This window comes from Nyctibius grandis, unplaced genomic scaffold, assembly GCF_013368605.1.
Source record: "Nyctibius grandis isolate bNycGra1 unplaced genomic scaffold, bNycGra1.pri scaffold_155_arrow_ctg1, whole genome shotgun sequence".
NCBI lineage: Eukaryota > Metazoa > Chordata > Aves > Nyctibiiformes > Nyctibiidae > Nyctibius > Nyctibius grandis.
In genome coordinates this window covers 268-23,725 of record NW_027167528.1, presented here as the reverse complement: position 1 = coordinate 23,725, position 23,458 = coordinate 268, and the positions used below count along the sequence as shown (strand labels likewise).

General features: G+C 61.6%; 1 protein-coding gene across 1 annotated transcript; it reads right to left on the bottom strand.

Annotated features, from left to right (window-relative positions):
- Positions 1 to 262: 262 nt before the first annotated feature.
- LOC137677348 (histone lysine demethylase PHF8-like) lies at positions 263 to 22,536 on the bottom strand (the record flags this gene model as incomplete). Its single annotated transcript, XM_068424648.1, is given in 17 exon segments — positions 263 to 419; positions 4,110 to 4,199; positions 5,368 to 5,417; positions 5,420 to 5,458; positions 7,802 to 7,908; positions 8,604 to 8,691; positions 8,778 to 8,915; positions 8,918 to 8,939; positions 10,642 to 10,806; positions 10,809 to 10,833; positions 14,792 to 14,835; positions 14,838 to 14,935; positions 15,039 to 15,153; positions 15,155 to 15,200; positions 17,592 to 17,700; positions 19,374 to 19,459; positions 22,419 to 22,536. Coding segments are annotated over 17 exon segments (1,477 nt in total), but the record flags the coding sequence as incomplete, so codon positions are not given.
- Positions 22,537 to 23,458: the final 922 nt, after the last annotated feature.

Below are 23,458 nucleotides of genomic sequence, written 5' to 3'. Positions count from 1 at the left end.
CAGCCCCCCTAAAACCCCTCTGAGACCCCTCCAAGTGCCCCCAGTAGGCCCACGCCGGTACCCCCCCGACCCCCCCGCACCGAGCCCCGCCATTGGCCAGCGCAGGGGGGGGTCTCCCTCCGACTCGGGGTCCGTCTCCCTCGGGACTGGGAACTTACTGGGTCATGCTGGGTGGGGGGGGCACCCAGAATTAGGGGGGGGGTCCCCAACCCCCCCCCCCACCCCAAATCCCACCCCCCCCCCACCCAACTGTGCCCCTCACCTCGTCGGGGGGGGGGGGGGGGGGCCCCCCCGGGGGGGGGGGGGGGGCGGGGGGGGTGCCCCCGTCCTCGGGGGGGGGGTCCCTGGGGGGGGGGGGCACCCCCCGGGGGGGGCCAAAGGGGGGCCCCGGCTTCCCTGGCGCTCTGCTGGAACAGGTCCTGGGGGGGAGAGGGGCTCCCAGTACCGCCCAGTTGGCACCAGTTGCTCCCAGTTTCTCCCAGTAACCTCCTGAAGCTTCTTAATGACCCCCCAGTTACTCCAGTTACTCCCAGTAACTCCTCAAGCTTCTTAAATGAACCTCCCAGTTCCTCCCAGTTCCTCCCAGTAACCCCTCAAAGCTTCCTGACAACCCCCCAGCCGTCCCAGTTCCTCCCAGTAAGCCCTCAAAGCTTCTTAACGACTTCCCAGTTCCTCCAGTAACTCCTCAAAGCTTCCTGAGAACCTTCCAGTTCCTCCCAGTTCCTCCCAGTAACCTCTCAAGGTTCTTGATGACCTCCCAGTGCCTCCCAGTTCCTCCCAGTAACCCTCAAAGCTTCCTGACAACCCCCCAGTGCCTCCCAGTTACTCCCAGTAACTCCCAGTAACCCTCAAAGCTTCTTGACGACCTCCCAGTAACTCCCAGTTCCTCCCAGTAACTCCTCAAAGCTCCTTGATGACCCCCCAGTGCCTCCCAGTTAGTCCCACTTACTCCCAGTAACCCCCCAAAGCTTCTAAGGACTTCCCAGTTACTCCCAGTTACTCCAGTAACCCCCAAAGCTTCTTGATGACCTCCCAGTGCCTCCCAGTTCCTCCCAGTAACCTCTCAAAGCTTCTTAATGACCCCCCAGTGCCTCCCAGTTACTCACAGTTACTCCCAGTAACCCCTCAAAGCTTCTTGATGACCTCCCAGTTACTCCCAGTTCCTCCCAGTAAGCCCTCAAAGCTTCTTAAGGACTTCCCAGTTACTCCAGTTACTCCCAGTAACCCCCCAAAGCTTCTTGATGACCTCCCAGTGCCTCCCAGTTCCTCCCAGTAACCTCTCAAAGCTTCTTAATGACCCCCCAGTGCCTCCCAGTTACTCACAGTTACTCCAGTAACCCCTCAAAGCTTCTTGATGACCTCCCAGTTACTCCCAGTCCCTCCCAGTAACCCCTCAAAGCTTTAAGGACTTCCCAGTGCCTCCCAGTTCCTCCCAGTAACCCCTCAAAGCTTCTTAATAACCGCCCAGTTACTCCCAGTAACTTCTCAAAGGTTCTTAATGACCTCCCAGTTCCTCCCAGTTCCTCCCAGTAACCCCTCAAAGCTTCCTGACAACCCCCCAGTGCTCCCAGTTCCTCCCAGTAACCCCTCAAAGCTTCTTAAGGACTTCCCAGTGCCTCCCAGTAACCTCCCAGTAACCTCCCAAAGCTTCCTGAGAACCTCCCAGTTCCTCCCAGTAACCCCTCAAAAGCTTCCTGACAACCCCCCAGTGCCTCCCAGTTCCTCCCAGTAACCCCTCAAAGCTTCTTAAGGACTTCCAGTTCCTCCCAGTTCCCCCCAGTACCTCCCAGAGCTTCTTTATGACCTCCCAGTAACTCCCAGTAACTCCCAGTAAGCCCCTCAAAGCTTTTTCAGGACCTCCCAGTTACTCCCAGTTCCTCCCAGTAACCCCTCAAGCTTCTTAAGGACTTCCCAGTTACTCTCAGTGCCTCCCAGTAACCCCTCAAAGCTTCTTAAGGACTTCCCAGTTACTCCCCAGTTCCTCCCAGTAACCCCTCAAAGCTTCTTAAGGACTTCCCAGTTACTCTCAGTTCCTCCCAGTAAGCCTCAAAGCTTCTTAAGGACTTCCCAGTTGCTCCCAGTTCCTCCCAGTAACTCCTCAAAGTTTCTTGACGACCTCCCAGTGCCTCCCAGTTACTCCCAGTAAGCCCTCAAAGCTTTTTCAGGACCTCCCAGTTACTCCCAGTTCCTCCCAGTAACCCTCAAAGCTTCTTGACAACCTCCCAGTCCCTCCCAGTTCCTCCCAGTTCTTCCCAGTAACCCCTCAAAGCTTCTTGATGACCTCCCAGTGCCTCCCAGTGCTTCCCAGTTCCTCCCAGTAACCCTCAAAGCTTCTTAATGACCCCCCAGTGCCTCCCAGTTACTCCTCAAAGCTTCTTAATGACCTCCCAGTTCCTCCCAGTTCCTCCCAGTAACCCCTCAAAGCTTCCTGACAACCCCCCAGTAACTCCCAGTTACCCCCAGTAACCCCTCAAAGCTTCCTGACAACCCCCCAGTGCCTCCCAGTTCCTCCCAGTAACCCCTCAAAGCTTCTTAAGGACTTCCCAGTGCCTCCCAGTTCCTCCCAGTAACCTCCCAAAGCTTCCTGAGAACCTCCCAGTTCCTCCCAGTAACCCCTCAAAGCTTCTGACAACCCCCCAGTGCCTCCCAGTTCCTCCCAGTAACCCCTCAAAGCTTCTAAGGACTTCCCAGTTCCTCCCAGTACTCCTCAAAGCTTCTTGACGACCTCCCAGTGCTTCCCAGTTCCTCCCAGTAACCCCTCAAAGCTTCTTGATGACCTCCCAGTGCCTCCCAGTTTCCTTCCAGTAACCCCTCAAAGTTTCCTGACAACCCCCCGGTGCCTCCCAGTTACTCCCAGTAACTCCCAGTAACCCCTCAAAGCTTCTTGACGACCTCCCAGTGCCTCCCACTTACTCCCAGTTACTCCCAGTAACCCCTCAAAGCTTCTTAATGACCTCCCAGTGCCTCCCAGTGCCTCCCAGTAACCTCCCAAAGCTTCTTAATGACCTCCCAGTGCCTCCCAGTTCCTCCCAGTAACCCCTCAAAGCTTCTTGACGACCCCCCAGTTCCTCCCAGTTACTCCCAGTAACCCCTCAAAGCTTCTTAAGGACTTCCCAGTTACTCCAGTTACTCCCGTAACCCCTCAAAGCTTCTTAAGGACTTCCCAGTTCCTCCCAGTTCTCCAGTAACCCCTCAAAGTTTCTTGACGACCTCCCAGTGCCTCCCAGTTTCCTCCCAGTAAATCCCTCAAGCTTTTTCAGGACCCCCAGTGCCTCCCAGTTCTCCAGTAACCCTCAAAGCTTCTTAAGGACTTCCCAGTTCCTCCCAGTAACTCCCCAAAGTTTCTTGACAACCCCCCAGTGCCTCCCAGTATACTCCCAGTTCTCCCAGTAACCTCCCAAAGCATCTTGACAGCACCCCCAGTGCCTCCCAGTCCCCCTCAATCTCTTCCAGTCCCTCTCCCAGTGCATCCCAGTGCCCCCAGTGCATTCCAGTCCCTCCCAGTGCCTCCCAGTGCCCCCCAGTCCCCCTCAACCTCTCCCAGTCCCCTCCCAGTGCCCTCTAATACCCTCCCAGTGCCCTCCAGGGCTCCCCAGTCCCCCTCAACCTCTCCCAGTCCCCTCCCAGTGCCTCCCAGTCCCCTCTAACCTCCTCCCAGTACCCTCCCAGTGCCCTCCCAGTGGCTCCCAGTGCCCCAAATCCCCTCCCAGTCCCCTCCCAGTCCCCTCCCAGTCCCCTCCCAGTGCCCCTCAACCTCTCCCAGTCCCCAGTGCCCCCCAGTCCCCTCCCCAGTGCCCCCCAGTCCCCCGCAACCTCTCCCCGTCCCCTCCCAGTGCCTCCCAGTCCCACTCAATCTCTCCCAGTCTCTTCCCAGTGCATCCCAGTGCCCCCTAATCCCCTCCCAGTGCCTCCCAATCCCCTCCCAGTACCCTCCAATCCCCCCAACCTCTCCCAGTCCCCTCCCAGTGCCCTCTAATCCCCTCCCAGTGCCCCCCAGTCCCCTCCCAGTGCCCCCCAGTCCCCTCCCAGTGCCTCCCAGTCCCCTCCCAGTGCCCCCAGTCCCCTCCACACCCTCCCAGTCCCCTCCCAGTGCCTCCCAGTGCCCCCACCTCCACCAGCCGGGTCTCCTTCGCCAGCTCCCTGATGAGCTGCCCCGGCCGCACCGTCTCGGGATCTCGTGCTCGATGCTCTCCCAGTACCTCCAGTTTGGGGGGGGGTTACAAACTGGGAGGACCCCCCCTAGACCCCCCCCCAAACTGGGCCCCCCCCAATACCCCCAGTAGCCCCCCCAAACCCCCCAGTAGCCCAATTCCCCCCAGTAGCCCCCCAAATCCCACCAGTAGCCCCCCAAATGCCCCAGTAGCCCCCCAATGCCCCCCAGTAGCCCCCCAAATCCCCAGTAGCCCCCAATACCTCCCAGTAGCCCCCCAAATCCCCCCAGTAGCCCCCCAATATCCCACCAGTAGCCCCCCTAAACCCCCCGTAGCCCCCACAAACGCCCCAGTAGCCCCCAAATCCCCAGTAGCCCCCAATACCCCCCAGTAGCCCCCCAAATCCCCCAGTAGCCCCCCCAAACCCCCCAGTAGCACCCCAAATCCCCCAGTAGCCCCCAAATCCCCCCATAGCCCCCCAGTACCTCCCCAAATCCCCCAGTAGCCCCAATACCCCCAGTAGCCCCCAATACCCCCCAGTAGTCCCCCAATACCCCCCAGTAGCCCCCCAAATCCCCCAGTAGCCCCCAATACCCCCATAGCACTCCAATACCCCCCAGTAGCCCCCCAAAACCCCCAGTAGCACCCCAGTACCCCCCAAATCCCCAGTAGCCCCCAATACCCCCAGTAGCCCCCCAATACCCCCCAGTAGTCCCCCCCAGTAGCCCCCCAATACCACCCAGCAGCCCCCTAAATCCCCCCAGTAGCCCCCAATATCCCCAGTAGCCCTCCCAATCCCCCCAGTAGCCCCCCAAATCCCCCCAGTAGCCCCCCAGTACCCCCCCAAATCCCCCAGTAGCCCCCCAATACCCCCCAGTAGCCCCCCCAAATCCCCCAGTAGCCCCCCAATACCCCCTCATAGCACACCAATACCCCCCAGTAGCCCCCCCAAATCCTCCCAGTAGCCCCCCCAATACCCCCCAGTAGCCCCCCAAATCCCCCAGTACCCCCCCAATACCCACCAGTAGCCCCCAGTACCCCCCAAATCCCCCAGTAGCCCCCCAAATCCCCCAGTAGCCCCCCAATACCCCCTCATAGCACCCCAATACCCCCCAGTACCCCCCCCAAATCCCCCATTACCCCCTCCAATCCCCCCAATACCCCCCCAAATCCTCCCAGTAGCCCCCCAGTACCCCCCAGTAGCCCCCCCCAGTACCTCCTTCCTCGTCCAGGCCCGGAAGGCGGCCGTCAGCGCCTTGGCCCCCGCAGCAGGTAGGTGGCCGGGTGCCGCCGGTTCTCCCGCAGCCCTGGGGGGGACACCCCAAAATTTTAGGGACCCCCCACCCAAAAGACCCCTCCCCCCACCCCAAAATGGGGCTGGGGACCCCAAAGACCCCCCTGGGACCCCCCAAAATGGGGGCGAAGACCCCCAAGACCACCAAGATGGAGCTGGGACCTCCAAAACCCCCCTGAGATGAGGTTGAGGACCCTCAATCCCCCCAGAATGGGGCTGAAGACCCCAAAGACCCCCAAGAACCTCCTCAGAATGGGGTTGAAGACCCCCAAGACCCCCAAGAACCTCCTCAGAATGAGGTTGAAGACCCCAGAGACCCCCAAGATGGAGCTGGGACCTCCAAAACCCCCCTGAGATGAGGTTGAGGACCCTCAAGCCCCCCAGAATGGGGTTGAAGACCCCGAAGACCCCCAAGAACCTCCTCAGAATGGGGTTGAAGACCCAGAGACCCCCAAGATGGAGCTGGGACCTCCAAAACCCCCTGAGATGAGGTTGAGGACCCCCAGGACCCCCCAGAATGGGGTTGAAGACCCCCAAGACCCCAAGAACCTCCTCAGAATGGGGTTGAAGACCCCAGAGACCCCCAGGATGGGGCTGGGACCTCCAAAACCCCCCTGAGATGAGGTTGAGGACCCTCAACCCCCCCAGGATGGGGTTGAAGACCCCCAAGACCCCCAAGAACCTCCTCAGAATGGGGTTGAAGACCCCAGAGACCCCCAAGATGGAGCTGGGACCTCCAAAACCCCCCTGAGATGAGGTTGAGGGCCCCCAGGACCCCCCAGAATGGGGTTGAAGACCCCAAGACCCCCAAGAACCTCCTCAGAATGAGGTTGAAGACCCCCAAGACCCCCAAGAACCTCCTCAGAATGGGGTTGAAGACCCCAAAGACCCCCAAGACCTCCTCAGAAAGGGGCTGAAGACCCCAAAGACCCCCAAGAACGTCCTCAGAATGGGGTTGAAGACCCCCAAGACCCCCAGGATGGGGCTGGGACCTCCAAAACCCCCCTGAGATGAGGTTGAGGGCCCCCAGGACCCCCCAAAATGGGGGTGAAGACCCCCAAGACCCCCAAGAACCTCCTCAGAATGGGGCTGAAGACCCCAAGACCCCCAAGAACCTCCTCAGAATGGGGTTGAAGACCCCCAAGACCCCAAGAACCTCCTCAGAATGGGGTTGAAGACCCCCAAGACACCCAAGAACCTCCTCAGAATGGGGTTGAAGACCCCAAAGACCCCCAAGAACCTCCTCAGAATGGGGTTGAAGACCCCCAAGACCCCAAGAACCTCCTCAGAATGGGGTTGAAGACCCCAAAGACCCCCAAGAACCTCCTCAGAATGGGGTTGAAGAACCCAGAGACCCCCAGGATGGAGCTGGGACCTCCAAAGCCCCCCTGAGATGAGGTTGAGGGCCCTCAAGCCCCCCCAGAATGGGCTTGAAGACCCCCAGGATGGGGTTGGGACCTCCAAAAGCCCCCTGAGATGAGGTTGAGGACCCTCAAGCCCCCCAGAATGGGGTTGAAGACCCCAAAGACCCCAAGAACCTCCTCAGAATGGGGTTGAAGACCCCAAAGACCCCCAAGATGGAGCTGGGACCTCCAAAAGCCCCCTGAGATGAGGTTGAGGACCCTCAACCCCCCCCAGAATGGGCTTGAAGACCCCCAGGATGGGGCTGGGACCTCCAAAACCCCCCTGAGATGAGGTTGAGGACCCACAAACCCCCCCAGGAATGGGGTTGAAGACCCCCAGGATGGGGCTGGGACCTCCAAAACCCCCTGAGATGAGGTTGAGGGCCCTCAAACCCCCCAGAATGGGCTTGAAGACCCCAGGATGGGGTTGGGACCTCCAAAACCCCCCTGAGATGAGGTTGAGGACCCTCAAGCCCCCCAGAATGGGGTTGAAGACCCCAAAGACCCCCAAGAACCTCCTCAGAATGAGGTTGAAGACCCCAAAGACGCCCAGGATGGGGCTGGGACCTCCAAAACCCCCCTGAGATGAGGTTGAGGACCCTCAAACCCCCCCAGAATGGGCCTGAAGACCCCCAGGATGGAGCTGGGACCTCCAAAACCCCCCTGAGATGAGGTTGAGGACCCTCAACCCCCCCCAGAATGGGCCTGAAGACCCCCAGGATGGGGTTGGGACCACCAAAACCCCCCTGAGATGAGGTTGAGGGCCTCCAAACCCCCCTGAGATGAGGTTGAGGACCCTCAACCCCCCCCAGAATGGGCCTGAAGACCCCCAGGATGGGGCTGGGACCTCCCAAACCCCCCTGAGATGAGGTTGAGGACCCTCAGGACCCCCCAGGATGGGCCTGAAGACCCCCCCCATGACCCCCCCCACCCAAGTTTGGGTGCAGACCCACCTCGGAAGGTGTCCAGGAGGTGCCTCCCCACGTACCAACAGACGGTCTCGAAGTTGGGGAACTTGAAGAGGTCGGCGGTGCTGAGGCGCCTCTCGAGCTCGTACGCCCTGGGGGGGGGGGGGGGGGGCACCCATGGATTTGGGGGGGCTCTTGGGGGGGAGGGGGCACCCTAAAGCCCCCCAAAACCACCCCAAACCACCCCACAGCCCCCCAAAACCACCCCAAACTCCCCCAAATCCCCCCCAAACCACCCTGAAGCCCCCCAAAGCTCCCCCAATTGCCCCACAGCGCCCCCAAACTACCCCACAGCCCCCCAAAACCACCCTGAAGCCCCCCAAAAGCCCCCCAAACCACCCCACAGCCCCCCCAAACCCCACAAAGACCCTCTCAAACCCCCCCAAACCCCAAGAAACTACCCCAAATCCCCCCAAACCACCCCATAGCCCCCCAAACCCCACAAAGACCCTCTCAAACCCCCCAAACCCCAAGAAACTACCCCAAATCCCCCCAAACCACCCTGAAGCCCCCCAAAACTCCCCCAAACCCCAAGAAACCACCCCAAATCCCCCCAAAACCCCCCCAAACCACCCCACAGCCCCCCAAACCCACAAAGACCCTCTCAAACCATCCTGAAGCCCCCCCAAAACCACCCCAAATCCCCCCCAAAAGACCCCCAAAACCCCAAAAAACACCCCAAATCCCCCCCAAACCACCCTGAAGCCCCCCAAACCCCCCCAAACACACCCCAAAACCCAAAAAAACACCCCAAACACGCCCCAAATACCCCCCAAACCCCCCCTACTTGAGCTGCATGTCGATGTTGAGGCTGTGCAAGAAGTTGCCCCCGAAGGCCAGGCAGTCGACGGGGGTCAGCACGGCGTGGATCCAACCTGCGCCGGGGGCAAATGTGGGGCGGGGGGGGTCACCTGGGGGGGGGGTTTTAGGGTCCCCTAAAGCCCCCACCCCCCAATCTTACCGGTGGGGATGAAGAGGGTCTGGCCCTGGCGGAGGGGGCAGCGGTAGCAGCGGTCGACTTGGTCGCCGAAGAAGAGCTCGGCCTGGTTGCGGGAGCTGCTCCAGGCCTCGAAGAGGGCCAGGTTGGCGGGCGTGGGGGCACCAGGTAGAAGATCTTCTCGCCCTATAGCAGGGGGAGACCCTAAATGTAGAGGGGGGACCCCAAAAGAAGGGGGGGGACCCCAAAAGGGGGAGGGAACCCAAAAGGAGGGGGTGGGACCCCCAAGGGCAAGGGATGGACACCAAGGGTGGAGGGGGGACACCAAAACAAGGGGAGGGCCACCCTATAGGCCCTCAAATCCTCCCTAAACCCACCCTAAACCCCTTCTAGCCACCACATAGCCCCCCAAATCCCCCCTAATCCCCCTCTACCCACCCCATAGCCCCCCAAATCCTCCCCAAACCCCCTCTACCCACCACATAGCCCCCAAATCCCCCCTAAACCCCCCTAAACCCCCTCTAACACCCCACAGCCCCCCAAATCCTCCCTAAACCCCCCCTAAACCCCTTCTACCCACCCCACAGCCCCCCAAATCCTCCCTAAACCCCCCCTAAACCCCCTCTAACCACCCCGCAGCCCCCCAAATCCCCCCTAAACTCCCCCTAAACCCCTTCTACCCACCCATAACCCCCCAAATCCCCCCTAAACCCCCTCTATCCCCCCCAAACCCCCTCTATCCATCCCCAAATCCCCCCTAGACCCCCTCTACCCACCCCATAGCCCCCCAAATCCCCCCTTAAACCCCTTCTACCCACCCAAATCCCCCTAAACCCCCTCTAACCCCCCAAATCCCCCCTAAACCCCCTCTACCCACCCCATAGCCCCCGAAATTCCCCCTAACCCCCCTAAACCCCCTCTACCCACCCCAAAGGCCCCCAAATCCCCCCTAAACCCCCTCCAAACCCACTCTAACCACCCCACAGCCCCCAAATCCTCCCTAAACCCCCCCTAAACCCCCTCTACCCACCCCACAGCCCCCCAAATCCTCCCTAAACCCACCCTAAACCCCCTCTACCCACCCCATAGCCCCCAAATCCCCCTAAACTCCCCCTAAACCCCCTCTATCCACCCTCTAACCCCCCAAATCCCCCCTAAACCCCCTCTACCCACCCCATAGCCCCCCAAATCCCCCCTAAACCCCCTCTACCCACCCCATAGCCCCCCAAATCCCCCCTAAACCCCCTCTATCCACCCCATAGCCCCCACAAATCCCCCCTAACCCCCTCTATCCATCCCCAAATCCCCCCTAGACCCCCTTTAGCCACCCCATAACCCCCCCAATCCCCCCCAAACCCCCTCCACCCCCCCAAATCCCCCCTAAACCCCCTCCACCCACCCCAAATCCCCCCAAACTCCCTCTAACCACCCCAAATCCCCCCTAAACCCACCCTAAACCCCTTCTAGACACCCCAAATCCCCCTAAACCCCCCTATACCCCTTCTACCCACCCCAAATCCCCCCTAAACCCCTTCTACCCACCCCAATCCCCCCTAAACCCCCTGTAACCCCCCAAATCCCGCCCTAAACCCCCTCTACCCACCCCAATCCCCCTCAAACCCCCTCTAAACCCCCTCTAATCCCCAAATCCCCCCCAAACCTCCCCCCAACCCCCTCTACCCACCCCAAACCCCCTCCACCCACCCCAAATCCCCCCCAAACCTCCTCTAACCACCCCAAATCCCCCTACACCCCCCCTAAACCCCTTCTAGTCACCCTCTAACCCCCCAAATCCCCCCAAATCCCTCTAAAACCCCCTCTACCCACCCCAAACCCCCCCACCCACCCATACCCACCCCAAACCCCCCCCCCCCGACCCCCAGCGTACCCTGAGGACGTGGTACCAGACGGAGGGGCCCCCGAAGTCGATGTGGAAGTCGGTGTAGCTGTCGCGGGCCCCCATCAGACAGTACTTCTGCACGCTCGGAACCGCTCGCGACGCCGACTCCCCCGGCCACAGGTTTTCCACCCACGAGAGTTTCCCGGACGATTCTAGGGGGTCTCCACCAGGTTGGAGAGGCTGGAAAAGGGGGTTAGGGGGGTAAATTGGGGTGGGGGGGGGAAATTGGGGGGGGGGGGGGGGGTTATGGGGTGAGAGACCCCACACAACGCACCCCCAACCTTGCGGGAGACTAAAATTGGGGGAGGTGGGAGGTAAGGGGGGGGATGGGGGGGGATTGGGGGGTCCCTGGGGGTGGGGGGTCCCTGGGGGGGGGGGAATTGGGGTGGGGGACCCCCCCCAATGGGGTGGGGGGGGGTTTATGGGGTGAAGGAGACCCCCACACGCACCCCAACCTTGGGGGAGCCTAAATTGGGGAGGTGGGAGGTAAGGGGGGGGCATGGGGGGGGATTGGGGGGTCCCTGGGGTGGGGGGGGGGGTCTCTCTGGGGGGGGGGGGGAATTGGGGGGGGGGACCCCCCCCATGGGGTGGGGGGGGGGTTTATGGGGTGAGGAGACCCCCCCCAACCTTGGGGGGGGCCTAAAATTGGGGGAGGTGGGAGGTAAGGGGGGGGATGGGAGGGATTGGGGGTCCTGGGGGTTGGGGGCGTCCCTGGGGGGGTAAATTGGGGCTGGGGGGGACCCAGAGGGGTCCCTGGGGATGGGGGGGGTCCCTGGGGGGTCCCTGGGGGTGGGGGGGGGGTCCCTGGGGGGGAATTGGGGGGTGGGGGGGGACCCAGGGGGGTCCCTGGGGATAGGGGGGGGGGTCCCTGGGGGGGTCCCTGGGGATAGGGGGGGGGTCCCCTGGGGGGGTCCCTGGGGATGGGGGGGACCCAAGGGGGTCCCTGGGGGGGGGTCCTTGGGGGTGGAGGGGACCCAAAGGGGTCCCTGGGGTGGGGGGGGTCCCTGGGGGGGAATTGAGGGTGGGGGGGACCCAGGGGGGTCCCTGGGGATGGGGGGGAGGGTCCCTGGGGGGGTCCTTGGGGGTGGGGGGGACCCAGGGGGTCCCTGGGGATGGGGGGGGTCCCTGGGGGGGTCTTGGGGTGGGGGGGGTCCCTGGGGGGGTCCCTGGGGATGGGGGGGTCCCTGGGGGGGGGAATTGGGGGTGGGGGGGGGTCCCTGGGGGGGTCCCTGGGGGGGTCCTTGGGAGTGGGGGGGACCCAGGGGGGTCCCTGGGGATGGGGGGGGGGTCCCTGGGGGGGTCCCTGGGGATGGGGGGGACCCAAGGGGGGTCCCTGGGGGGGGTCCTTGGGGGTGGAGGGGACCCAAGGGGTCCCTGGGGGTGGGGGGGGTCCCTGGGGGGGAATTGAGGGTGGGGGGGACCCAGGGGGGTCCCTGGGGATGGGGGGAGGGTCCCTGGGGGGGTCCTTGGGGGTGGGGGGGACCCAGGGGGTCCCTGGGGATGGGGGGGGTCCCTGGGGTGGTCCCTGGGGGGGTCCTTGGGGGTGGGGGGGACCCAGGGGGGTCCCTGGGATAGGGGGGACCTGAAATGTTCCATAGGGGAGGAGGAGGGATGGCCTGGGGATGCTCTTGGGGGCTTACTGGGACATACTGGGATATACTGGGAAGGTCCCTGGTCACCCAAGACACCCCAGGAGGGGTGACAGTGGTCCTGGGGAGGTCCCCGGGTGGGGGGGACACTAGGGATGACCCATGGGAGGAGACCAGGGATGTTCTGGGAGGAGACCAGGGACCTTCTAGGAGTACCAGGGACGCTCTGGGGGTTACTGGGCCATACTGGGAGATACTGGGAAGGTCCCTGGTCACCCAAGACACCCCAGGAGGGGTGACAATGGTCCTGGGGAGGTCCCCAGGGTGGGGGGGACACCAGGGATGACCCATGGGAGGAGACCAGGGATGACCTGGGAGGAGACTGAGGATGTTCTAAGGAGTACCAGGGATGCTCTGGGGGTTACTGGGCCATACTGGGAGATACTGGGAGGGACTCTGGTGTCCCAAGACCCCCCAGGAGGGGTGACAATGGTCCTGGGAGGTCCCCAGGGTGGGGGGACACTAGGGGATGACCCATGGGAGGAGACCAGGGATGTTCTGGGAGGAGAATGGGGACGTTCTAGAGGTACCAGGGATGCTCTGGGGGTTACTGGCCATACTGGGATATACTGGGAGAGGCTCTGGTCACCCAAGACACCTCAGGAGGGGTGACAGTGGTCCTGGGGAGGTCCCCAGGGTGGGGGGACACCAGGGATGACCATGGGAGGAGACCAGGGATGACCTGGGAGGAGACTGGGGACGTTCTACGGGTACCAGGGACGGTCTGGGGGTTACTGGGCCATACTGGGATATACTGGGAAGGTCCCTGGTCACCCAAGACACCCCAGGAGGGGTGACAATGGTCCTGGGGAGGTCCCCAGGGTGGGGGATGTCCCATGGGAGGAGACCAGGGATGTTCTGGAAGGAGACCAGGGATGACCTGGGAGGAGACTGAGGATGTTCTAGAAGTACCAGGGATGCTCTGGGGGTTACTGGGCCATACTGGGATATACTGGGAGGGGCTCTGGTGTCCCAAGACCCCCAGGAGGGGTGACAATGGTCCTGGGGAGGTCCCCAGGGTGGGAGAATGTCCCATGGGAGGAGACCAGGGATGTTCTGGAGGAGACCAGGGATGACCTGGGAGGAGACTGGGGACTTTCTAGAGGTACCAGGGGATGTTCTGGGGGTTACTTGGGCCATACTGGGAGATACTGGGAAGGTCCCTGGTCACCCAAGACACCCCAGGGGAGGTGACAGCGGTCCTGGGGAGGTCCCCAGGGTGGGGGGACACCAGGGATGACCCATAAGAGGAGACCAGGGATGACCTGGGAGGAGACTGAGGACGTTCTAGGAGTACCAGGGACGCTCTGGGGCTTACTGGGCCATACTGGGAGATACTGGGAGGGACTCTGGTGTCCCAAGACCCCCCAGGAGGGGTGACAGTGGTCTGGGGGAGGTCCCCAGGGTGGGGGGACACCAGGGATGACCCACAGGAGGAGACCAGGGATGACCTGGGAGGAGACTGGGGACGTTCTAGGAGTACCAGGGATGCTCTGGGGGTTACTGGGCCATACTGGGATATACTGGGAGGGGCTCTGGTGTCCCAAGACCCCCCAGGAGGGGTGACAATGGTCCTGGGGAGGTCCCCAGGGTGGGGGGACACCAGGGATGACCCACGGGAGGAGACCAGGGATGACCTGGGAGGAGACTGAGGATGTTCTAGGAGTACCAGGGATGCTCTGGGGGTTACTGGGCCATACTGGGAGATACTGGGAGGGGCTCTGGTGACTCAAGACCCCCCAGGAGGGATGACAGTGGTCCTGGGGAGGTCCCAGGGTGGGGGGACACCAGGGATGACCCATAGGAGGAGACCAGGGATGACCTGGGAGGAGACTGAGGATGTTCTAGGAGTACCAGGGATGCTCTGGGGGTTACTGGGCCATACTGGGAGATACTGGGAGGGGCTCTGGTGACTCAAGACCCCCCAGGAGGGGTGACAGTGGTCCTGGGGGGGTTCCCAGCGTGGGGGACACCAGGGATGACCCATGGGAAGAGACCAGGGATGTTCTGGAAGGAGACCAGGGATGACCTGGGAGGAGACTGGGGGACGTTCTAGGAGTACCAGGGACGCTCTGGGGCTTACTGGGCCATACTGGGAGATACTGGGAGCGGCTCTGGTGTCCCAAGACCCCCCAGGAGGGGTGACAGCGGTCCTGGGGAGGTCCCCAGGGTGGGGGGACACCAGGGATGACCCATGGGAGGAGACCAGGGATGTTCTGGGAGGAGACTGGGGACGTTCTAGAGGTACCAGGGATGCTCTGGGGGTTACTGGGCCATACTGGGAGATACTGGGGAAGGTCCCTGGTCACCCAAGACCTCCCAGGGGAGGCGACAGCGGTCCCTGGGGAGGTCCCCAGGGTGGGAGATGTCCCATGGGAGGAGACCAGGGATGACCTGGGAGGAGACTGGGGATGTTCTAGGAAGTACCAGGGACGCTCTGGGGTTACTGGGCCATACTGGGATATACTGGGAGGGTCCCCGTCACCCACCGCGTGTCGGAGAACTCCAGGCTGATGACGTTGAGCACGCGGTCGCAGGCCGGGCCGCCCCCAGGTAGGCCACGAAGTCCCCGAGCCGCATCCTGCAGTCCGCTTGCCGCCCCACGTCGATGACGTCGATGACCTTCTCGGCCCCTATAGGTCACCCCGACCCCCACCCCACCCCGAGCCCCTATAGAATCGGCACCCGGACCCCCACCCTGACCCCCACCCAGACCCCCCCCCCACCCTGACTCACCCACATAATGCTCCACGTCCCGTGGGGTGAAGGTGGGGGGGGGTAAGGTCATGCCCAAGCCTTCTTTGCGGGCCACCAAGATGGGGACGCTGAAGGTCTTCTCCTCCAGGTACTCCCACCGTCAGCTGGGCCCCGCTGGGCCGCAGCAGCACCTCGTCGGCGCTATAGGGGACGGAGGACCCTATAGAAACCCTATAGAGACCCTATAGGCCCCCCCCGCCGCGGCCCTCCCGCCTCCTGTGGAGCTAAGAGGGGTTTTTGAGGAACATCTGGAGATGGTCGGGGAGGTGCCACGAGGGCAGCGGAGGGGTCCTGGGGTGGGTTTGGGAGTGATGTGGCTCCTATAGATTCTATAAGAAACTAATGTAGACCCTATAGACGACTAACGTGGACTATAGGGTCTATAAGTCCCATAATGGCCATATAGGGCTGCTATATGGTGGCCCAATGGCTGGTGGAGCTCCTATAGGTCCTACAATGGCTTTGAAGAGCTTCTATGGTGGCCCAAGGGGTGACACGGCTCCTATAGATTCTATAAGGGCCTAATGTAGACCCTATAGACGTCTAACATGGACTATAGAGTCTATAAGTCCCATAATGGCCATATAGGGCTGCTATATGGTGGCCCAAGGGCTGGTGGAGCTCCTATAGGTCCTACAAACGGCTTTGAAAGAGCTTCTATGGTGGCCCAAGGGGTGACGTGGCTCCTATAGATTCTATAAGGCCCTAATGTAAATCCTATAGAGGTCTAACGTGAACTATAGGGTCTATAAGTTCCATAATGGTCATCTAGGGCTGCTATATGGTGGCCCACTGGCTGGTAGAGCTCCTATAGGTCCCACAATGGCTTTGAAGAGCTTCTTTGGTGGCCCAAGGGGTGACACGGCTCCTATAGATTCTATAAGGGCCTAAAATAGTCCCTATAGAGGTCTAACGTGGACTACAGGTTCCATAAGTCCCATAATGGCCATATAGGGCTGCTGTATGGTGGCCCAGTGGCTGGTGGAGCTTCTATAGGTCCTACAATGGCTCTAAAGAGCTTCTATGGTGGCCCAAGGGGTGACGCGGCTCCTATAGATTCTATAAGGGCCTAATATAGTCCCTACAGTATGATACAGGGTCTATATGTCCCATAATGGCCATATAGGGCTGCTATATGGTGGCCCAATGGCTGGTGGAGCTCCTATAGGTCCTACAATGGCTTTGAAGAGCTTCTACGGTGGCCCAAGAGGTGACGCGGCTCCTATAGATCCCATAATGGCTTAATACAGTTCCCATATGGCGCCTCAACGGGTGACACAGCCCCTATAGCGCCCTGACAGCCTGTACGGCCCCTATAGGGCTCTAATAGGGTCCCTATAGGGCCCTAAGGACCATACAGCCCCTATAGGGCTCTGGTAGCCCATACAGCCCCTATAGGGCTCTGGTAGCCCATACAGCCCCTATAGGGCCATCCCGACACCCCTATAGCACCCTAGTGACCTATATGGATCTTATACTGTTCTTATACAGTACCTATAGGGCTCTACAAGACTATATGGGCCTTATAGGGCCCAGAGAGACCATAAAGCCCCTATATGGTCCTCCCAGAGCTTCCTGAAGCTGTACAACCCCTATAGAACCTATAGAACCTATAGGGAGGGAAGACCGACACCATAGCACCCTACTAACCTATATGGACCTTATATAGCTCTCCTGGGGTTCCTATAGGGTTCTACAAGGCCATACGACCCTTATAGGGCCCAGAGAGACCATAAAGCCCCTATATGGTCCTCCCAGAGCCTCCTGAAGCTGTACAGGCCCTATAGAACCTATAGAACCTATAGGGAGGGAACACAGACACCACAGCACCCTACTGACCTATATGGACCTTATACAGCTCCCATAACGGTTCCTATAAGGTTCTACAAGGCCATACGACCCTTATAGGGCCCAGAGAGACCATAAAGCCCCTATATGTCCTCCCAGAGCCTCCTGAAGCTGTACAGGCCCTATAGAACCCATAGAATCTATAGAGAGGGAACACATACACCACAGCAACCCTACTGACCTATATGGACCTTATATAGCTCTCATAAGGTCCCTATAGGGCTCTACAAGACTATATGGGCCTTATAGGGCCCAGAGAGACCATAAAGCCCCTATATGGTCCTCCCAGAGCCTCCTGAAGCTGTACAGCCCCTATAGAACCTATAGAACCTATAGGGAGAGAAAACAGACGCCACAGCACCCTACTGACCTATATGGACCTTATACAGGTCCCATACAGTTCCTATAGGGTTCTACAAGGCCATATGACCCTTATAGGGCCCAGAGAGACCATAAAGCCCCTATATGGTCCCTATAGAGCCTCCTCAGCACCCCACAGCCCCTATAGAACCTATAGAATCTATAGGGAGGGAAGACACAACCCTGTAACGCCCCGGGGCTGCCCCTATACAGCCCGGCCCTAAACCCTCCCCGCCGCCCATACGGGGCTGAGCCCTTATAGAGCGGCCCTATAGGTGGTCCCTATAGGGTCTATAGGGCCCGTTTCTATAGGCGCCCCCTCACCTGGGGAAGGTGCGGCCCCGCAGCTCCCGGACGAACTGGGCCGTACCGGTACGGACTGGGCGGCCCGGCTCCGGCTCCGTCGCCTTCGGGGCGGCCCGGCGGCGCTTCACTGCGGGGGACGTATGGATCCATAGGGGCCCGGGGCACGTATGGACCAGGGGCCGTACGGCCCCAGGACGAGCAGCCCAGTGAGCCCCAGCCCTATAGGGCCCCCGCCCCATATAGCTCCCACCCCATAAGGGCCAGATCTGATCCTATATGGCCCCATAAGGCCCAGACCTGGTCCTGTATGGTCCTATATGGCCCTATAAGGCTCAAACCTGGACCTATATGGCCCTATATGGCCCTATAAGGCCCAGACCTGAATCTATATGGCCCTATATGGCCCTATAAGACTCAGATCTGGATTTATATGGCCCCATAAGGCCCAGACCTGGTCCTATACGGCCCCGAACTGGTCCTATACGGCCCTATAAGGCCCCAACCTGACCCTATATAACCCTATATGACCCAGATCTGGTCCTATACGGCCCCGAACTGGTTCTATATGGCCCCATACGGCCCCGATCCAGTCCTATATGGCTCCATACAGCCCTATAAGGCCCCGATCCAGTCCTATACGGCCCCATAAGGCCCCAATCCGGTCCTACACGGCCCCATAAGGCCCCGAACTGGTTGTATATGGCCCTATAAAGCCCCGATGCAGTCCTATACGGCCCTATAAGACCCTAAACTGGTCCTATATGGCCCTGATCTGGCCCCATACGTCCCTTTAAGGCCCCGATATGACCCTATATGACCCTATAAGACCCAGATCTGGTCCTATATGGCCCCAAACTGGTTCTATATGGCCCTATAAGGCCCCAATCCGGTTCTATACAGCCCCATAAGGCCCCAATCTGGTCCTATATGACCCTATAAGAGCCTGACCCGGTCCTATACGGCCCCATAAGGCCCCAAACTGGACCTATATGGCCCTATAAGGCCCAAATCTGGTCCTATACGGCCCCATAAGGCCCCGATCCAGTCCTATACGGCCCTATATGGCCCAGAACTGGTCCTATACGGCCCTATATGACCCCGATCTGGTCCTATATGGCCCTATATGGCCCCGATCTGGTCCTATATGGCCCTATACGGCCCCGATCTGGTCCTATATGGCCCTATACGGCCCCGATCTGGTCCCTATATGGCCCTATACGGCCCAAATCTGGTCCTATACGGCCCCATAAGGCCCCAATCCAGTCCTATACGGCCCTATAAGGCCCCGATCCAGTCCTATACAGCCCCGAACTGGACCTATATGGCCCTATAACACCCCGATCCGGTCCTATACGGCCCCGAACTGGTTCTATATGGCCCTATAAGGCCCCAATCCGATCCTATAAGGCCCCGATATGACCCTATATGACCCTATAAGACCCAGATCTGGCCCTATACGGCCCCGAACTGGTCCTAGTATGGCCCTATATGGCCCTGAACTGGTCCTATATGGCCCCATAAGGCCCCAATCTGACCCTATATGACCCAGATCTGGTCCTATACGGCCCCGAACCGGTTCTATATGGCCCTATACGGCCCCGATCCAGTCCTATACGGCCCTATATGGCCCAGAACTGGTCCTATATGGCCCTATACGGCCCCGATCCGGTCCTATACAGCCCCATAAGGCCCCGATCCGGTCCTATATGGCCCAGACTCGGTCCTATAGAGGGCACCCAGCCCAGCCCCCCCCCCCCCCCCCCATAGGCCCCGGTCCGTATAGCGCTATAGGGGACTCACTGACGGAGGGGCCGCGCAGCACCTCGCACTTGGGGCAGTGGTAGAGGTCGATGTCGGCCGCCGCCTCCTCCTCCACCCCCACGCAGCTGCGGGGGCGCCGCACCTCAGGCCTCCCAGTGCCTCCCAGTACCTCCCAGTACCTCCCAGTAACCCCCCCAGTACCTCCCAGTAACTCCCCATACCCTCCCAGTACCTCCCAGTAACCCTCCATACCCTCCCAGTAACCCCCCATACACCCCAGGCCCCAGAACCCCAGGCACTGAGGTCCCGAAGCACCTCCCAGTTACTCCCAGTTTGCCCAGTGTCCCCCCAGTACCTCCCAATAACCCCCCCAGTACCTCCCAGTAACCCCCTGTACCCTCCCAGTACCTCCCAGTAACCTCCTGTACCCTCCCAGTAACCCCCCGTACACCCCAGGCCCCAGAACCCCAGGCACTGAGGTCCCGAAGCACCTCCCAGTTACTCCCAGTTTGCCCAGTGTCCCCCCAGTATCTCCCAGTAACCCAGAGTAGCCTCCCAGTGTCTCCCAGTCCCTCCCAGTCCACCCCAGTAGCCCTCCAGTCCCTCCCCATGCCCCCAGTGCCCTCCCAGACCCTCCAGGTGCCCCCCAGACTTCTCCCAGTCCCTCCCAGTCCATCCCAGTGCCCCCCAAACTTCTCCCAATCCCTCCCAGTCACCCTCCAGTCCATCCCAGTAGCCCCCCAGTCCCTCCCAGTGCCCCTCAGACTCCTCCCAGTGCCCCCCAGACTTCTCCCAATCCCTCCCAGTCCATCCCAGTAGCCCTCCAGTCCATCCCAGTAGCCCTCCAGTCCATCCCAGTCCATCCCAGTGCCCCCCAGTGCCCTCCCAGTCCATCCCAGTGCCCTCCCAGTGCCCTCCCAGTCCATCCCAGTAGCCCTCCAGTACATCCCAGTAGTCCTCCAGTCCATCCCAGTAGGCCTCCAGTCCATCCCAGTGCCCCCCAGTGCCCTCCCAGTCCCTCCCACTGCCCCCCAGTGCCCTCCCAGTGCCCTCCCAGTCCCTCCCAGCGCCCTCCCAGACTTCTCCCAATCCCTCCCAGTCCCTCCCAGTGCCCTCCCAGTGCCTCCCACTGCCCCCTAGTGCCCCCCAGACTTCTCCCAATCCCTCCCAGTCCATCCCAGTAGGCCTCCAGTCCATCCCAGTGCCCCTCAGACTCCTCCCAGCACCCTCCCAGTGCCCCCCAGACTTCTCCCAATCCCTCACAGTCCATCCCAGTAGGCCTCCAGTCCATCCCAGTGCCCCTCAGACTCCTCCCAGCACCCTCCCATTGCCCCCCAGACTTCTCCCAATCCCTCCCAGTGCATCCCAGTAGCCCTCCAGTCCATCCCAGTGCCCCTCAGACTCCTCCCAGTGCCCCCCAGACTTCTCCCAATCCCTCCCAGTCCATCCCAGTAGCCCCCCAGTCCATCCCAGTGCCCCCCAGACTCCTCCCAGTCCCTCCCAGTCCATCCCAATAGCCCTCCAGTCCATCCCAGTAGCCCTCCAGTCCATCCCACTGCCCCCCAGTCCCCCCCAGTCCATCCCAGTAGCCCCCCAGTGCCCTCCCAGTAGCCTCCCAGTCCATCCCCCTGCCCCCCAGTACCCTCCCAGTAGCCTCCCAGTCCATCCCACTGCCCCCCAGTGCCCTCCCAGTAGCCTCCCAGTCCCTCCCAGTGCCCTCCCAGTGCCCCCCAGTGCCCTCCCAGCACCTCCCAGTGCTCCCCAGTCCCTCCCAGTAGCCCTCCACTCTATTCCAGTGCCCCCCAGTGCCCTCCCAGTCCCTCCCACTGCCCCCCAGTGCCCTCCCAGTCCCTCCCACTGCCCCCCAGTACCCCCCCAGTGCCTTCCCAGTGCCCTCCCAGTCCCTCCCACTGCCCCCCAGTGCCCCCCCAGTCCCTCCCACTGCCCCCCAGTGCCCCCCAGACTTCTCCCAATCCCTCCCAGTCCATCCCAGTAGCACTGCAGTCCATCCCAGTAGCCCTCCAGTCCATCCCAGTCCATCCCACTGCCCCACAATGCCCTCCCAGTCCCTCCCAGTGCCCCCCAGACTTCTCCCAGTCCCTCCCAGTCCATCCCAGTAGCCCTCCAGTCCCTCCCACTGCCCCCCTAGTGCCCTCCCAGTGCCCCCCAGACTCCTCCCACTCCCTCCCAGTCCCTCCCACTGCCCCCCAGTGCCCTCCCAGTCCCTCCCAGTGCCCCCCAGTCCATCCCACTGCCCCCCAGTGCCCTCCCAGTCCCTCCCAGACGCCCCCCAGTGCCCTCCCAGTGCTCCCCAGTGCCCCTCCCACTGCCCCCAGTCCCCCCCCAGTGCCTTCCCAGTGCCCTCCCAGTCCCTCCTAGTGCCCTCCCAGTGCCCCCCCAGTCCCTCCCAGTGCCCCCCAGTGCCCCCCAGACTTCTCCCAATCCCCCCCAGTCCATCCCAGTCCCCCCAGTCCATCCCAGGGCCCCCCAGTCCATCCCAGTCCATCCCAGTGCCCCCCAGTGCCCTCCCAGTCCCTCCCAGTGCCCCCCAGACTTCTCCCAGTCCCTCCCAGTGCATCCCAGTAGCCCTCCAGTCCCTCCCAGTGCCCCCCAGTCCCTCCCAGTCCCTCCCAGTGCCCCCCAGTGCCCCCCAGACTTCTCTCAGTCCCTTCCAGTCCATCCCAATAGCCCCCCAGTCCCTCCCACTTCCCCCCCAGTCCCTCCCAGTGCCCCCCAGACTTCTCCCAGTCCCTTCCAGTCCATCCCACTGCCCCCCAGTGCCCTCCCAGTGCCCCCCCGACTCCTCCCACTCCCTCCCAGTCCCTCCCACTGCCCCCCAGTGCCCTCCCAGTCCCTCCCAGTGCCCCCCAGTCCCCTCCCAATCCCTCCCAGTCCCTCCCAGTGCCTCCCAGTCCCTCCCAGTGCCTCCCAGTGCCTCCCAGTTCCCTCCCAGTGCCTCCCAGTGCCTCCCAGTGCCCCCAGTTCTTCTCCCAGTCCCTCCCAGTGCCCCTCAGACTTCTCCCAATCCCTCCCAATCCCTCCCACTGCCCTCCCAGTCCCTCCCAGTGCCCTCCCAGTGCCCACCTGCCGTGGAACCAGTCCTGGCAGCCGTCGCACTCGATCATGAAGCGGGTGACGTCGTAGGGCAGGCGGCACAGGCAGTACACGGGCACCGAGGCCATGGCCCCCCCCGGCCCCTATAGACACCCCCTATAGATCTGCCCTATAGGCACCCCCTAGAGACCCCCCCAACCCCCTCCCCCACCCCAGGGCATCCGCCCCCCTGACCCTATAGACCCCTAGAACCCCCCCTCCCCACCACCCCCCTGCCCCTATATATCCCCTTTTCTATAGGTGACCCCCTATAGGTGCCCCCCTATAGGTAACCCCCTATAGGAACCCCCCCTATAGGAACCCCTCCCCTTTATACCCCCCCCCCCCTTAATGCCTCCCTATACCCACCCCAGTCTCCCTATAGGGTCTTCAAACACACAACCCCCCTCCCCATATAGATCTATAGGGGCCTGGCACACCCCTCCGAGCACCTATAGGATGTTCTCAGATCTATAGGGCGGCCCTCACGCCTATAGGGCCCTGGGATACCCCTAAAGGGTCTATAGGGTTCCCTTTACTCTATAGGACACCCCGAAAAGGTCCTATAGGGCCCTGTGACACCCCTAAAGGGTCTATAGGGTCTCCCCTACTCTATAGGGTCCTGGGACACTCCCCCACAAGCCTATAGGGTCTCCCCAGCTCTATAGGTGCCTGTAATCCCCCCCCAGAAGTTCCTATAGGGTCCTCGCTGCTCTATAGGGCCCTGGGCTCCCCTACAAAGGGCCTATAGGGTCTCCCTGGCTCTATAGGGCCCTGGGCTCCCCTAAACGGTCTGTAGGGCCCTGGGACACCCCTAAAAGGACCTATAGGGTCTCCCCTGCTCTATAGGGCCCTGGGATCCCCCCCCAGAAGGGCCTATAGGTCCCCGGGACACCCCTAAAAGGGCCTATAGGGTCTCCCCTACTCTATAGGGCCCTGGGCTCCCCTAAAAGGGCCTATAGGGTCTCCCTGGCTCTATAGGGCCCTGGAACACCCCTAAAGGGTCTGTAGGGCCCTGGGCTCCCCTACAA